The sequence below is a fragment of the Notothenia rossii genome (genome assembly GCF_949606895.1).
Source record: "Notothenia rossii genome assembly, chromosome: 7".
Classification (NCBI taxonomy): Eukaryota; Metazoa; Chordata; class Actinopteri; order Perciformes; family Nototheniidae; genus Notothenia; species Notothenia rossii.
The window spans coordinates 84,865,183-84,880,849 of NC_136905.1; the positions used below are offsets into that span (position 1 = coordinate 84,865,183).

A 15,667-nucleotide genomic window follows, 5' to 3' on the forward strand; every position below is an offset into this window, starting at 1 on the left:
AAAATCAGAATTGGATTGATATAATATTTTCATGTGGAGCTAAATTAAAGCTAATTTCTTTACACCACCTTCATCCTGTTTCTCCTCTTCCTCAGAGAGTCTCCTGATGATGGAGGGTCCCCCCCCTGCAGGAGGCTCCTCCCCCCGTAAAGAGGTCCCTTCCCCATGTAGGAGACTCCTCCCCCCCAAAGGAGGCTCCTCCCCCCTGCACTCGCTGTGTTCGACCCTGCAGGATCAGCTGCTGCATCATGAGGAAGGAATCCCCATGCATCAGGAGGCGGGAAACCCCGTGCATCAGGAGGCGGGAAACCCCGTGCATCAGGAGGCGGGAAACCCCGTGCAACAGGAGGGGGGAAACCCCGTGCATCAGGAGGGGGGAAACCATGTGCATCAGGAGGAGAACAAACTCAACATTCTGAATAGGGTAAACATTCTGAAAAGTCAAAATTGTGAGAAAAAAAATCAAAATTCTGGAGAAAAAAGGTCAACATTCTGAAAAAAAAAAAAAAAAATCAAAATTGTGAGAAAAAAGTTTTTTTTTGGGAAAAAAACGTAAAAAAAAATGTTCTGAAAAAAAGTCAAAATTTGAAATAAGGTTAACATTCTGAAAATAGTTAAAATCCTGAAAACATTTTCAAAATTGTGAGAAAAAAGTCACAATTCTGAAAAAAAAGTCAAATCTCGGAGAAAGAAAAATCTGTAAAAAAAAACCTAATTCGGAATAAGGTCAAATTTCTGAAAATAGTCAAAATTCTGAGAAAGAACTCGAAATTCTTAGAACAAACTGAAAAACATGCGTCCCAGTGTCCCAGGCAGAGGTCGCGTTAACTGTGTCCGTCTATGGCATTTTAACAATTAAGGAAAAATCAGAAAGCCGCCCGTTATTTTTGACGGATTAGAACAAACTCCGAACAGCGCCAAAGTTTCCCCGCAGCGGGGCTCCGGTATTATGCATGCCAAAAATAAAAGATATTGTTTCCGAACCTAACCTAACCCTAACCCCCCCCCCCCCCCCCGGCAGAGTTGTGTACAGGCTAGGGATGTGCATCTCCATCACTGAGGCCGATGCGACGCGCATCTCGATACGTTGCCACGATACGATACATTAATGATACCTTTGAAACACCAGGCGATGCGATACGATACGATTCACCCCTGTTGCGATACAGTTCGATACGATTTGATTCAACATTATGCGATTCGGGGCGATACGATGCAAAAAATAATGATACTTCAATATGGTACGACAGAGGATTTTTGTTTTATTCCTTATATGCAGCAAATCATACATTAACAAAAAAGTGCTTTACATATTTGGTACTGCACATCCCATCATGCCGTTTATTTTTTTACCTTTAAAAGCTCTCCAGAGTACAATGTTATAACACCTCACAGTTAAACAATGTAAGGATGCATTGCTCATGATTAACAATGTGCAAATAACAGCTACAATAGAGCAATGCCCATACAGCTGCCAGCCTGATGTGCTTAACACTCAGAGGCTAACTCACCAGTGAGCAGAAAGCAGTGGTTTCTATCTGAACTGTGAGCTGTGTTTCTCTTTCTCCTCAACTTCCGTGTGTGTTGATAACTGAGACTCTCGTTCTCCGTAGTGGCGAAGCAAATATCAAAGATCGTCTCTGCTGAGCGTTGACAAGATAAGGGGATTTTATATGAATGAATCGTTTTTTTACCGATGCAAAGACGCTACGCAATCGATGCATCGCGAGTTCAACCCAAACTGTAGCCGATGTGCACTCTTTCAACCGGTGCACTCGCATCTTGAACGTTTACGCCGGTGCACTGATGCGAATCGGTGAATCTTAACATCTCTAGTACAGGCCGATGGGTTATAATGGATTTTGAAGGAAATTTTGCGATCCTGTCCGTCAAAATGACGGGCAGCGGAAAAAGTCTAGCGCAATCTCTAGTCCCCGGTGATGTGTTCGAATGTCCGAAGATATTCACTTTAATATAAGACAATAGCAGATCTCGAGGAAAAGAGACATTTTTGCCGGAAATGATATTTAGCTTGAAATGTAAGGTGCAAAACATCGTGCAACGTCACTAGAGAGGGTCCGGAAAATACAAAAAAGCAAGATGGAGTCACAATAAACTCGACATAAGTTTGTTGAGTTGAGTAATAAATATATTGAGTTCTGTTTGTGAAACTCTCCCCGTGTCCTCAGGAGGAGGAGGAGCAAAGGATCGCTCGCTCTGTGACGGAGGGGGAGATCAGACAGAGGGGCCTCAGCCTCACAGGGGTGAGTTCAGTGTGTGTGTGTGTGTGTGTGTGTGTGTGTGTGTGTGTGTGTGTGTGTGTGTGTGTGTGTGTGTGTGTGTGTGTGTGTGTGTGTGTGTGTGTGTGTGTGTGTGTGTGTGTGTGTGTGTGTGTGTGTGTGTGTGTGTGTGTGTGTGAGATACTGATTAAAAGACCAACTAAAGTGGAGAAGTTGTCACAAAAAAAAGTATGCTGGTCGGCTCTGTTGTGATTGGTCGCCCGCTTAGAGATGTCCCGCCCCCTAGCCCCTTATCACGTAAAATGTGCAGAAGAGCTAGCCAATAGGAGCGTGCATGTTCCCTGGTGATGTCACTATGTTCCTGCTGATGGTTATCTGTTTCTTGTGTCTCCACAGAGAGCTTGTAGTTTCGGAGGTTTTGATCTGAGCAGCCGCTCCCTGCAGGGGGTCGTCTCTGAAAACACTGTAAGCTCCTCCCCCTTTCTTCATTCAGTTTCATCCACTGAATCTCCATGAACAGTTTATTCATTCCTGCTTCCCTCCGTGTGTCTGTGAACCAGAATCAAGACGGAGATGGAGTGCGAGGTCTCGTGAAGTCTCCCCCCACGTCTCGTATTTCTCTGGGTAAAAAGGTGAAGTCAGTGAGAGAAACGATGAGGAAACACATCTCCAAGAGATACCACGGCTCTCTGTCTGAACAGGTGAGGGGAGAGGGGACTACTTTGTGGTGAGGAGGAATTATGAGCAGAGATGGCAGGAGTACACACATCCTTTACTCAAGTAGAAGTACACACATCCTTTACTCAGGTAGAAGTACACACATCCTTTACTCAGGTAGAAGTACACACATCCTTTACTCAAGTAGGAGTACACACATCCTTTACTCAAGTAGAAGTACACACATCCTTTACTCAAGTAGAAGTACACACATCCTTTACTCAAGTAGAAGTACACACATCCTTTACTCAAGTAGAAGTACACACATCCTTTACTCAAGTAGGAGTACACACATCCTTTACTCAAGTAGAAGTACACACATCCTTTACTCAAGTAGAAGTACACACATCCTTTACTCAAGTAGAAGTACACACATCCTTTACTCAAGTAGAAGTACACACATCCTTTACTCAAGTAGAAGTACACACATCCTTTACTCAAGTAGGAGTACACACATCCTTTACTCATGTAGAAGTGCAGATACTCGTGTTTAAAAATACTCTGGTGAAAGTAGAAGTACTGACTAAACTTCTTTACTCAAGTCAAAGTAAAGAGGCTTTGAAATGTACTTCAGTAAAAAGTACCCATAACTAGCAGCTGTTTTAAAGAGTACCTGACCTCCCTTTATATTAATAGAACAATAATGTCATTGTTAGCTAATGAATGTTTCCATGGTGACCAACGGCAACATGACAACGTTTCCATTGGTCCCTCTTCTTTAGAGAAGACCAGGAAATGATGGATACACGGATCGTGTTCAAATCAATAGGCACGCAATGACTCTAAATAATAATGATCACGCCACCAAACACACATTCAGACTAAAGGAACCAGCCTGTCTGGAAAATGAGAGAAGTAGAAAGTACAGGTATTTGAGTTCAACATGTAAGAAGTAGAAAGTACAGGTATTTGTGTTCAACATGTAAGAAGTAGAAAGTACAGGTATTTGAGTTCAACATGTAAGAAGTAGAAAGTACAGGTATTTGAGTTCAACATGTAAGAAGTAGAAAGTACAGGTATTTGTGTTCAACATGTAAGAAGTAGAAAGTACAGGTATTTGAGTTCAACATGTAAGAAGTAGAAAGTACAGGTATTTGTGTTCAACATGTGAGAAGTAGAAAGTACAGGTATTTGAGTTCAACATGTAAGAAGTAGAAAGTACAGGTATTTGAGTTCAACATGTAAGAAGTAGAAAGTACAGGTATTTGAGTTCAACATGTAAGAAGTAGAAAGTACAGGTATTTGTGTTCAACATGTGAGAAGTAGAAAGTACAGGTATTTGAGTTCAACATGTAAGAAGTAGAAAGTACAGGTATTTGAGTTCAACATGTTAGAAGTAGAAAGTACAGGTATTTGAGTTCAACATGTAAGAAGTAGAAAGTACAGGTATTTGTGTTCAACATGTAAGAAGTAGAAAGTACAGGTATTTGTGTTCAACATGTAAGAAGTAGAAAGTACAGGTATTTGTGTTCAACATGTGAGAAGTAGAAAGTACAGGTATTTGAGTTCAACATGTAAGAAGTAGAAAGTACAGGTATTTGAGTTCAACATGTAAGAAGTAGAAAGTTCAGGTATTTGAGTTCAACATGTAAGAAGTAGAGAGTACAGGTATTTGGGTTCAACATGTAAGAAGTAGAAAGTACAGGTATTTGAGTTCAACATGTAAGAAGTAGAAAGTACAGGTATTTGAGTTCAACATGTAAGAAGTAGAAAGTACAGGTATTTGAGTTCAACATGTTAGAAGTAGAGAGTACAGGTATTTGGGTTCAACATGTAAGAAGTAGAAAGTACAGGTATTTGAGTTCAACATGTAAGAAGTAGAAAGTACAGGTATTTGAGTTCAACATGTAAGAAGTAGAAAGTACAGGTATTTGAGTTCAACATGTTAGAAGTAGAAAGTACAGGTATTTGAGTTCAACATGTAAGAAGTAGAAAGTACAGGTATTTGAGTTCAACATGTAAGAAGTAGAAAGTACAGGTATTTGAGTTCAACATGTAAGAAGTAGAAAGTACAGGTATTTGAGTTCAACATGTAAGAAGTAGAAAGTAAAGGTATTTGAGTTCAAAATGTAAGAAGTAAAAGTAAAAAGTGGTCAGAAAAATAAATAGTGGAGTAAAGTACTGATACCAGAAACATGTACTGAAGTACAGTAACAAACCACGTCTGATTATGGGTCATAATGTGTTCCTCTCCTGTGTTGCAGTCGAGCCCGGAAAGGCTGAGCCCCCCCGACTCCTCCTCTCTGCAGACGGACTCTCTGGAGGAAGCGTCCCTGAAGACGGGGGGGTCTGTGGAGAGTCTGAGGAGCTCTCTGAGCGGACAGAGCTCCATCAGTACGTTGTTTATCCTTTCTGTGTTTATTATAAACTGACCCCAGAGCAGCTGGGAGGGGAACATTCTGGAAAGTCGAAACTCTGAGGAAAAAGTCAAATTTCTGGTAAAAAGTCAAAAGAGAGAAAAGAACGTGTTTGTGTTGTGTTTAGTAAGTGTCCCTGTTCTGAGGTCAGGCGGGCAGACGGTGGGCACCGAGGGTCTCGTCGTGCACCACAAATGAAGTCTTAAAAAGTAAAAATCCAGAAAGAAAAGTACAAATTCTGAAACAGATTTAAGTCCTGAAAAAAGTCAAACATTCTTGAAAGTCAAATTCTTAACATTTCAAGAAAAGCTAAGCCTTAAAAAGTCAAAATTCTGAAAAAAATGTCAAAACATTCTGAAAAATAGTCAGATTTCTGAAAAAGTTGAAATAATAAAAAAAAAAATTGTATTGTTGTGTTTAATAAGTGTCCATCTTCTGTGGTCAGGCGGGCAGACGGTGGGCACCACGGAATCATCAGGCACCACGGACTCATCGGGCACCACGGCGTCGGGCAGCTCCGGAGAGAGAGTGAGCTCCAGAGAGAGAGTGAGCTCCAGAGAGAGAGTGAGCTCGAGAGAGAGAGTCAGCTCCGGAGAGAGAGAGAGCTCCGGAGAGAGAGAGAGCTCCGGAGAGAGAGTGAGCTCCGGAGAGAGAGTGAGCTCCGGAGAGAGAGTGAGATCTGGAGAGAGGGTGAGCTCCGGAGAGAGAGTGAGCTCCGGAGAGAGAGTGAGCTCCGGAGAGAGAGTGAGCTACGGAGAGAGAGTGAGCTCCGGAGAGAGAGTGAGCTACGGAGAGAGAGTGAGCTCCGGAGAGAGAGTGAGCTCCGGAGAGAGAGTGAGCTACGGAGAGAGAGTGAGCTCCGGAGAGAGAGAGAGCTCCGGAGAGAGAGTGAGCTCCGGAGAGAGAGAGAGCTCCGGAGAGAGAGTGAGCTCCGGAGAGAGAGAGAGGCCTGAGGAGGAGGAGCTGCCCTACAGAGGACCTTTCTGTGGGAGAGCAGTCGTTCACACCGACTTCACACCGAGTCCATACGACTCTGACTCTCTCAAACTCAAGGTGAAACACCACGAAACAGGAAAATACAGAAAAAACGTTATTTAATCAAAAAAGCATTAATTTCTCTAAAGTTCTACTTTTATTCTTTTATCCATGTTTTGTTTTTTTAACCTCTGTCCCTCTTCCTCAGAGCGGGGATGTGATCGAGGTGATCAATAAGCCTCCGATGGGAACATGGATGGGAATGCTGAACGGGAGGGTCGGCACCTTTAAGTTTATCTACGTAGACGTTCTGAACGAGGAGGTGAAGCCGAAGAAACCCCGACGGAGGAGGAGGCCTCGGCAGCCCAAACCCACGTCTGTGGAGGAGCTGCTGCAGCGCATCAACCTCACAGTGAGAGCTTATCATAAAGTCGTCTGTGTGTGTGTGTGTGTGTGTGTGTGTGTGTGTGTGTGTGTGTGTGTGTGTGTGTGTGTGTGTGTGTGTGTGTGTGTGTGTGTGTGTGTGTGTGTGTGTGTGTGTGTGTGTGTGTGTGTGTGTGTGTGTGTGTGTGTGTGTGTGTGTGTGTGTGTGTGTGTCTCTGTGTGTGTGTGTGTGTGTGTGTGTCTCTGTGTGTGTGTGTGTGTGTGTGTGAGAGAGAGAGAGAGAGAGAGAGAGAGAGAGAGAGAGAGAGAGAGAGAGAGAGAGAGAGAGAGAGAGAGAGAGAGAGAGAGAGAGAGAGAGAGAGAGAGAGAGAGAGAGAGAGAGAGAGAGAGAGAGAGAGAGAGAGAGAGAGAGAGAGAGAGAGAGAGAGAGAGAGAGAGAGAGGAAGACTTAACGGAAGACTTAACGGCTCCGCGGACGTAACGTAGCGGCTCCACGGATTGGTCCATTTGGACCAATGGGTCACTGTACCCAGAAAGTAAACAATAGAAAAAGAGAAATGTCCATGGAGGCGTTCTGGGGCAGCAGAGACAGGTCTCCTCTGTGTTAGAGTGTCACTCCTACTGGGTGAGGGTTAGGGAGGAGGGGTAATAACCAGAAAAGCTGGGCCCTTTAAAGTAGTGCCCTCCTCTCTCCAGGAGCACCTCCCCACCTTCCTGTTTAACGGATACGAGGACCTGGACACCTTCCAGCTGCTGGAGGAGGAGGACCTGGACGAGCTGAACATCAGAGACGCTCAGCATCGAGCTGTCCTGCTGACCGCCGTGGAGCTGCTGCAGGAGGACGAGGGTAACACGCCCCGAACACAGGAAGCCCACGTTGGGTCGCCTCCTTTTGAGAAGAGATTATATATATATATATTTTTTATATTAAATGATATTTATTTATGCATTCTGTTCACAGACCTCGTTAACACAACAGAGCCGGCCAGCTTTATCCGACTCTTTAAATCAACATGTGATGTTCCCTCAATGTGACGCTCTCCCCCTGCTGGTTGGGTTTTGTATCACAGGAAGCAGCGATCCAGAGCGGCAGGTCGTTCAGGAGAAACTGGTTCAGCTTCGAGGGATACCTGGAGATTCTCCTCGAGACTCAGGGTGCTACGAGAGCAACGAGAACCTGCAGCACGTTATGGAGAACCTGGAGAATGTGAAGGACATTCTGGAGAACGGTAACGAGATCTCGAGCCCCCCCTGATCTTCCTCTTCTTCCTCTTCATCGATGGTCTCCAGCTCTTCTTCCTCACGCTCCAATATTTCAGTTTCTGCTCCTCTGGAAACTCGGCTGTCGTCACACTATCTGCTTCTTCTTCTTCAAGTTCCTCCATCTTTGAATCTGTTCTTGTCTCTAAGAGGACTCTTTAAAGTAGAGACATTACACACTGATATAGACCTGAACATCAGCAGGAGAGGACTCTTTAAAGTAGAGACACTACATACTGATATACACCTGAACATCAGCAGGAGAGGACTCTTTAAAGTAGAGATATTACACACTGATATACACCTGAACATCAGCAGGAGAGGACTCTTTAAAGTAGAGACACTACATACTGATATACACCTGAACATCAGCAGGAGAGGACTCTTTAAAGTAGAGATATTACACACTGATATACACCTGAACATCAGCAGGAGAGGACTCTTTAAAGTAGAGATATTACACACTGATATACACCTGAAAATCAGCAGGAGAGGACTCTTTAAAGTAGAGACACTACATAGTGATATACACCTGAACATCTGCAGGAGAGGACTCTTTAAAGTAGAGACACTACATACTGATATACACCTGAACATCAGCAGGAGAGGACTCTTTAAAGTAGAGACACTACATACTGATATACACCTGAACATCAGCAGGAGAGGACTCTTTAAAGTAGAGACACTGCATACTGATATACACCTGAACATCAGCAGGAGAGGACTCTTTAAAGTAGAGACACTAGATACTGATATACACCTGAACATCAGCAGGAGAGGACTCTTTAAAGTGGAGACACTACATACTGATATACACCTGAACATCAGCAGGAGAGGACTCTTTAAAGTAGAGACACTACATACTGATATACACCTGAACATCAGCAGGAGAGGACTCTTTAAAGTAGAGACACTACATACTGATATACACCTGAACATCAGCAGGAGAGGACTCTTTAAAGTAGAGACAATACATACTGATATACACCTGAACATCAGCAGGAGAGGACTCTTTAAAGTAGAGACACTACATACTGATATACACCTGAACATCAGCAGGAGAGGACTCTTTAAAGTAGAGACACTACATACTGATATACACCTGAACATCAGCAGGAGAGGACTGTTTAAAGTAGAGACACTACATACTGATATACACCTGAACATCAGCAGGAGAGGACTGTTTAAAGTAGAGACACTACATACTGATATACACCTGAATATCAGCAGGAGAGGACTCTTTAAAGTAGAGACACTACATACTGATATACACCTGAACATCAGCAGGAGAGGACTCTTTAAAGTAGAGACACTACATACTGATATACACCTGAACATCAGCAGGAGAGGACTGTTTAAAGTAGAGACACTAAATACTGATATACACCTGAACATCAGCAGGAGAGGACTCTTTAAAGTAGAGACACTACATACTGATATACACCTGAATATCAGCAGGAGAGGACTCTTTAAAGTAGAGACACTACATACTGATATACACCTGAACATCAGCAAGAGAGGACTCTTTAAAGTAGAGACACTACATACTGATATACACCTGAACATCAGCAGGAGAGGACTCTTTAAAATAGAGACACTACATACTGATACACACCTGAACATCAGCAGGAGAGGACTCTTTAAAGTAGAGACACTACATACTGATATACACCTGAACATCAACAGGAGAGGACTCTTTAAAGTAGAGACACTACATACTGATATACACCTGAACATCAGCAGGAGAGGACTCTTTAAAGTAGACACACTACATACTGATATACACCTGAACATCAGCAGGAGAGGACTCTTTAAAGTAGAGACACTACATACTGATATACACCTGAACATCACCAGGAGAGGACTCTTTAAAGTAGAGACACTACATACTGATATACACCTGAACATCAGCAGGAGAGGACTCTTTAAAGTAGAGACACTACATACTGATATGCACCTGAACATCAGCAGGAGAGGACTCTTTAAAGTAGGGACACTACATACTGATATACACCTGAACATCAGCAGGAGAGGACTCTTTAAAGTAGGGACACTACATACTGATATACACCTGAACATCAACAGGAGAGGACTCTTTAAAGTAGAGATACTACATACTGATATACACCTGAACATCAGCAGGAGAGGACTCTTTAAAGTAGGGACACTACATACTGATATACACCTGAACATCAGCAGGAGAGGACTCTTTAAAGTAGGGACACTACATACTGATATACACCTGAACATCAACAGGAGAGGACTCTTTAAAGTAGGGACACTACATACTGATATACACCTGAACATCAACAGGAGAGGACTCTTTAAAGTAGAGATACTACATACTGATATACACCTGAACATCAGCAGGAGAGGACTCTTTAAAGTAGAGACACTACATACTGATATGCACCTGAACATCAGCAGGAGAGGACTCTTTAAAGTAGGGACACTACATACTGATATACACCTGAACATCAGCAGGAGAGGACTCTTTAAAGTAGGGACACTACATACTGATATACACCTGAACATCAACAGGAGAGGACTCTTTAAAGTAGAGATACTACATACTGATATACACCTGAACATCAGCAGGAGAGGACTCTTTAAAGTAGGGACACTACATACTGATATACACCTGAACATCAACAGGAGAGGACTCTTTAAAGTAGGGACACTACATACTGATATACACCTGAACATCAGCAGGAGAGGACTCTTTAAAGTAGGGACACTACATACTGATATACACCTGAACATCAACAGGAGAGGACTCTTTAAAGTAGGGACACTACATACTGATATACACCTGAACATCAACAGGAGAGGACTCTTTAAAGTAGAGATACTACATACTGATATACACCTGAACATCAGCAGGAGAGGACTCTTTAAAGTAGGGACACTACATACTGATATACACCTGAACATCAGCAGGAGAGGACTCTTTAAAGTAGGGACACTACATACTGATATACACCTGAACATCAACAGGAGAGGACTCTTTAAAGTAGAGATACTACATACTGATATACACCTGAACATCAGCAGGAGAGGACTCTTTAAAGTAGGGACACTACATACTGATATACACCTGAACATCAGCAGGAGAGGACTCTTTAAAGTAGGGACACTACATACTGATATACACCTGAACATCAACAGGAGAGGACTCTTTAAAGTAGGGACACTACATACTGATATACACCTGAACATCAACAGGAGAGGACTCTTTAAAGTAGAGATACTACATACTGATATACACCTGAACATCAGCAGGAGAGGACTCTTTAAAGTAGGGACACTACATACTGATATACACCTGAACATCAACAGGAGAGGACTCTTTAAAGTAGAGACACTACATACTGATATACACCTGAACATCAGCAGGAGAGGACTCTTTAAAGTAGAGACACTACATACTGATATACACCTGAACATCAACAGGAGAGGACTCTTTAAAGTAGAGACACTACATACTGATATACACCTGAACATCAACAGGAGAGGACTCTTTAAAGTAGAGACACTACATACTGATATACACCTGAACATCAACAGGAGAGGACTCTTTAAAGTAGGGACACTACATACTGATATACACCTGAACATCAACAGGAGAGGACTCTTTAAAGTAGAGATACTACATACTGATATACACCTGAACATCAGCAGGAGAGGACTCTTTAAAGTAGGGACACTACATACTGATATACACCTGAACATCAACAGGAGAGGACTCTTTAAAGTAGAGACACTACATACTGATATACACCTGAACATCAGCAGGAGAGGACTCTTTAAAGTAGAGACACTACATACTGATATACACCTGAACATCAGCAGGAGAGGACTCTTTAAAGTAGAGACACTACATACTGATATACACCTGAACATCAACAGGAGAGGACTCTTTAAAGTAGAGACACTACATACTGATATATGTCAAAATAAAAATGTAACAATAACAATGAAATTAATGAAATGCAACCAAATCAAATCACTATTTTCCTCTTTAAAGTTGTCTCACACCCGTGATGGGAACCCCTGGATGAATTGTTTGATTGACAGTGAGTTGTTTCGTCCTGCAGAGGCTCCACTTCACATCATGTATCTCCAGAGACTTTCAGATACAAAATAACTTCACTAGAGAGTCAGCTCTAACAGCGTCTCTGGGGTTCTGAGAGAGGCTTCTCTGCAGTGATGTGTGCGGTGTTTCTCTCAAATGAAGGGATTAGATTTGAAATAGTGATCAGACCTTCCCGCTGTGTTTGAGTTGGATGAGTTATATTTAAAGAGTCTCCTCTACCTCTCTGTATATTTTTTTTAGTCCAGTGAAATGAAAACAATACTTTATCATGTGCCTGAAAGCTGCAGATTTAAAAATATTTACTGAGTTTGAAAATAGTGATTATACTTGTTTAAAATGCGGCATTTTGTATATTTGTGAATGCACTTAAAATGCAGACTTAGGATCCGTTTGACAGAGGAATAAAGATGTTCTCCTGACGCTGCTTCCTGTTTGTCTCTGTTTCTTTATTCTGCTTTCTTTGGCAACGCTGAGCTCTGCTGCTGCTCTCTTCAGAGGAGGGGGACAAACTCAATGTCATCGAGGGAAACATCAGCATTAAGGTTGCACTAAAAGGGCCGGTTGTAACTTTAAGACTATATAAATATAAATATATAATATATACAAAATAATGTATTATATTACATGATTGCCTCTGCATTGTATTATTAACTGATAGGGTAATAACTTCATAATTAACTACGTCTGAAAGCAGAAGTCTAGGGCAAATAATTGCAAGTCTATTCAGTGAGAATGTCACAAAACGAGATGCATTGTGGGACATGTAGTTTATGGGCAACGTGCTTCTGTTAAACGGCATGTAATCGTATAATAAACCTAAAACAAGCCTCTGTGTTTCAGTAACACAGGACGTCTGCATTTATATTCAACGTCATTGAACAGATTACACGTATATTAAGACAAAGAAATGCCGTTAACCAGAAGTGTAAAAAGGGGTCGGGTAGATTTAGGGTCTCCACAGGGTGTTTAGAGTATTTCAAAGTTTAATATTACATTTGCAAAAGAAGTGCTTTGTGAGAAAATGTTATAAGAGTACACAGAGCTGTTAATAAAGATGATTATAATGAAGACATAGCTCACGACAGGCCGTGGTATATGCTCATAGTATCACAGCTAAGAGGCGTGGGGTTCGGCCCGACGCCCAGCATGCAGTTTGCTTTTCAGCCCAACTGTATACAGCTTCTCTCAGACGCGGAGGGATACTGACTTGTTGTGAAAAGTAACTACAATTCTACACGTGATATACGCTCATTATATCACGGCTAAGAACCAATCAGATTGCTTGATTTGACTTGTCCGTTTTATAAAATCATTTATATTCTAGGGTCTAAAATCCTGCTTCGTTTATCCTTTTGCTCGTAAACAGCAAATGTTTCCACCTTGTTAGAAGGTTTGTTTGTTTGTTTGTTTGTTTGTTTGTTTGTTTGTTTCCACTCCCTACTCTTACTGTAAATAATGTCCTGCTTTAAATCGTGTTTATAGAACTTGTATCTTCACGGTCTACTGTAGATTTCATACTTTTTAAAGCTGTTTAAATTCTAGTATTGTTTATTTCTACTTGAAGCGTGTACAGTAATGCGATTTGTTTTAATATAAGATATTTGTTTGATCACTATCGATTGGTTGGCTTGGGTCACATGGTTAGGGGCAGCACTCATTATAATCCTGTTCACCTGTGTGTGTGTGTGTGTGTGTGTGTGTGTGTGTGTGTGTGTGTGTGTGTGTGTGTGTGTGTGTGTGTGTGTGTGTGTGTGTGTGTGTGTGTGTGTGTGTGTGTGTGTGTGTGTGTGTGTGTGTGTGTGTGTGTGTGTGTGTGTGTGTGTGTGTGTGTGTGTGTGTGTGTGTGTGTGTGTGTGTGTGTGTGTTTCCTGTTGTCGCTCTACAGTAGGTGCAATGCCTTGTTTATTTGTTTCTTTTTTTATGCTGCTGCAACGCAAACATTTAATAATCTAGGATCAATTAAGTACCTCTTATCTTGTTCACGTGGAGGCATGAGAGATAAATAAAGTAACACGAGAGGTATCTGATATACAGAGGAGCTTTTTGTGTCGGAAATAAATAAATACATTTACTCAAGTATTACTAACACCATACACTGGAACAAAGCTGCTCCAAAACCAGTTCAACAATAATGAGCTGTCTCCACTTGAAACCAGTCCAAACATCTGCCAATAGAACAAGTGAACATCAGCTTGGTGATCTGCCAATAGAACAAGTGAACATCAGCTTGGTGATCTGCCAATAGAACAAGTGAACATCAGCTTGGTGATCAGTCAATAGAACAAGTGAACATCAGCTTGGTGATCTGCCAATAGAACAAGTGAACATCAGCTTGGTGATCTGCCAATAGAACAAGTGAACATCAGCTTGGTGATCTGCCAATAGAACAAGTGAACATCAGCTTGGTGATCTGCCAATAGAACAAGTGAACATCAGCTTGGTGATCTGCCAATAGAACAAGTGAACATCAGCTTGGTGATCTGCCAATAGAACAAGTGAACATCAGCTTGGTGATCTGCCAATAGAACAAGTGAACATCAGCTTGGTGATCTGCCAATAGAACAAGTGAACATCAGCTTGGTGATCTGCCAATAGAACAAGTGAACATCAGCTTGGTGATCTGCCAATAGAACAAGTGAACATCAGCTTGGTGATCTGCCAATAGAACAAGTGAACATCAGCTCATTTTGAACTATATCTCACCAGAACCAGGAAATGCTGTGTTTCTAAATAAGCCTCAAAGGTTTTCTGTGTTCTGATGTTAGTTGGTGACTTCCTAATAAATATGTAAAGAATATGAGTTTCATCTGAGATACGACTCAAAGTGAGATGTTTGACTGAACAAGATGATGCTTTGTCTAAAAACAAGAGCCTCTGTCTCACTGCAGTGTTACTCCTGGAGTTATGATGTCTCCTATCAGGAGGAGAGACACACTCTGACTGGATCCCAGACACTGGGACAGACCTAGAGCTTCTGTAGAGTAGTATTTCTACTTGTACTTCTGTGGGGGATCTGAGTACTTTCCCAACTCTAGTGTCTAGTTTCCTGATCTGCAAACACTTGTTTATTTCAGGACGAGACAAACACACTTTCTCCTCCGTCACTGAGAGCCTCCTGCAGCCGGAGGAACAGGAAGTGGATCCTCACAGGTCGGCAGCCACTTCCTGTCGTGTAGACACCGTGTTTCCTCCAGAAATATCAGAGAGTTTACGTCCCCACTCCTTACACACCACACCGTCAGTTTCTGCTAACTCTGAGGCCCGGCGGCTGAAACTGCAGAGGAATAAAGGAGAGCGTCGGGACGTCTGAGTCGCTGCAGGTTGAAGATCCAGGGATCATAAGAACTAATAAGAATAAAGATCTCACATCGAGACACTGGCTGACACCGGACTGCTTCTTAAAACAGCTTTAATATCTAAAAAGTATGAGAATGTTCTGGATAATGTCAGGAAAATATGTCAAAAATATCCAAATGTTTTTTTTAAATATTGGGAAAATAAATGAAAAATATTTGTGGAGAAAAACAAAAATATCAGGTTATAATGTGTGAAAAAAACAAATTCACTTTAGTGTATAAAACAGAAAAAAGCAATACATCTCTAGATTATTGTACATTTTATTATTATATATTATTATA

General features: G+C 41.9%; 1 protein-coding gene across 1 annotated transcript in view; it reads left to right on the plus strand.

Annotated features, from left to right (window-relative positions):
• The window catches only part of LOC307013800 (SAM and SH3 domain-containing protein 1-like), a 20,157-nt gene extending 4,660 nt beyond the window's left edge, over positions 1-15,497 (plus strand). The window contains exons 7-16 of the mRNA XM_079641346.1: positions 96-424; positions 2,190-2,264; positions 2,637-2,705; positions 2,801-2,941; positions 5,162-5,291; positions 5,760-6,367; positions 6,498-6,701; positions 7,370-7,520; positions 7,744-7,902; positions 15,104-15,497. Of these exons, the coding sequence (XP_079497472.1) occupies positions 96-424; positions 2,190-2,264; positions 2,637-2,705; positions 2,801-2,941; positions 5,162-5,291; positions 5,760-6,367; positions 6,498-6,701; positions 7,370-7,520; positions 7,744-7,902; positions 15,104-15,339 (2,102 nt within the window). The 3' untranslated portion in view covers positions 15,340-15,497. The remainder of the gene's footprint in view (positions 1-95; positions 425-2,189; positions 2,265-2,636; positions 2,706-2,800; positions 2,942-5,161; positions 5,292-5,759; positions 6,368-6,497; positions 6,702-7,369; positions 7,521-7,743; positions 7,903-15,103) is intronic.
• Positions 15,498-15,667: the final 170 nt, after the last annotated feature.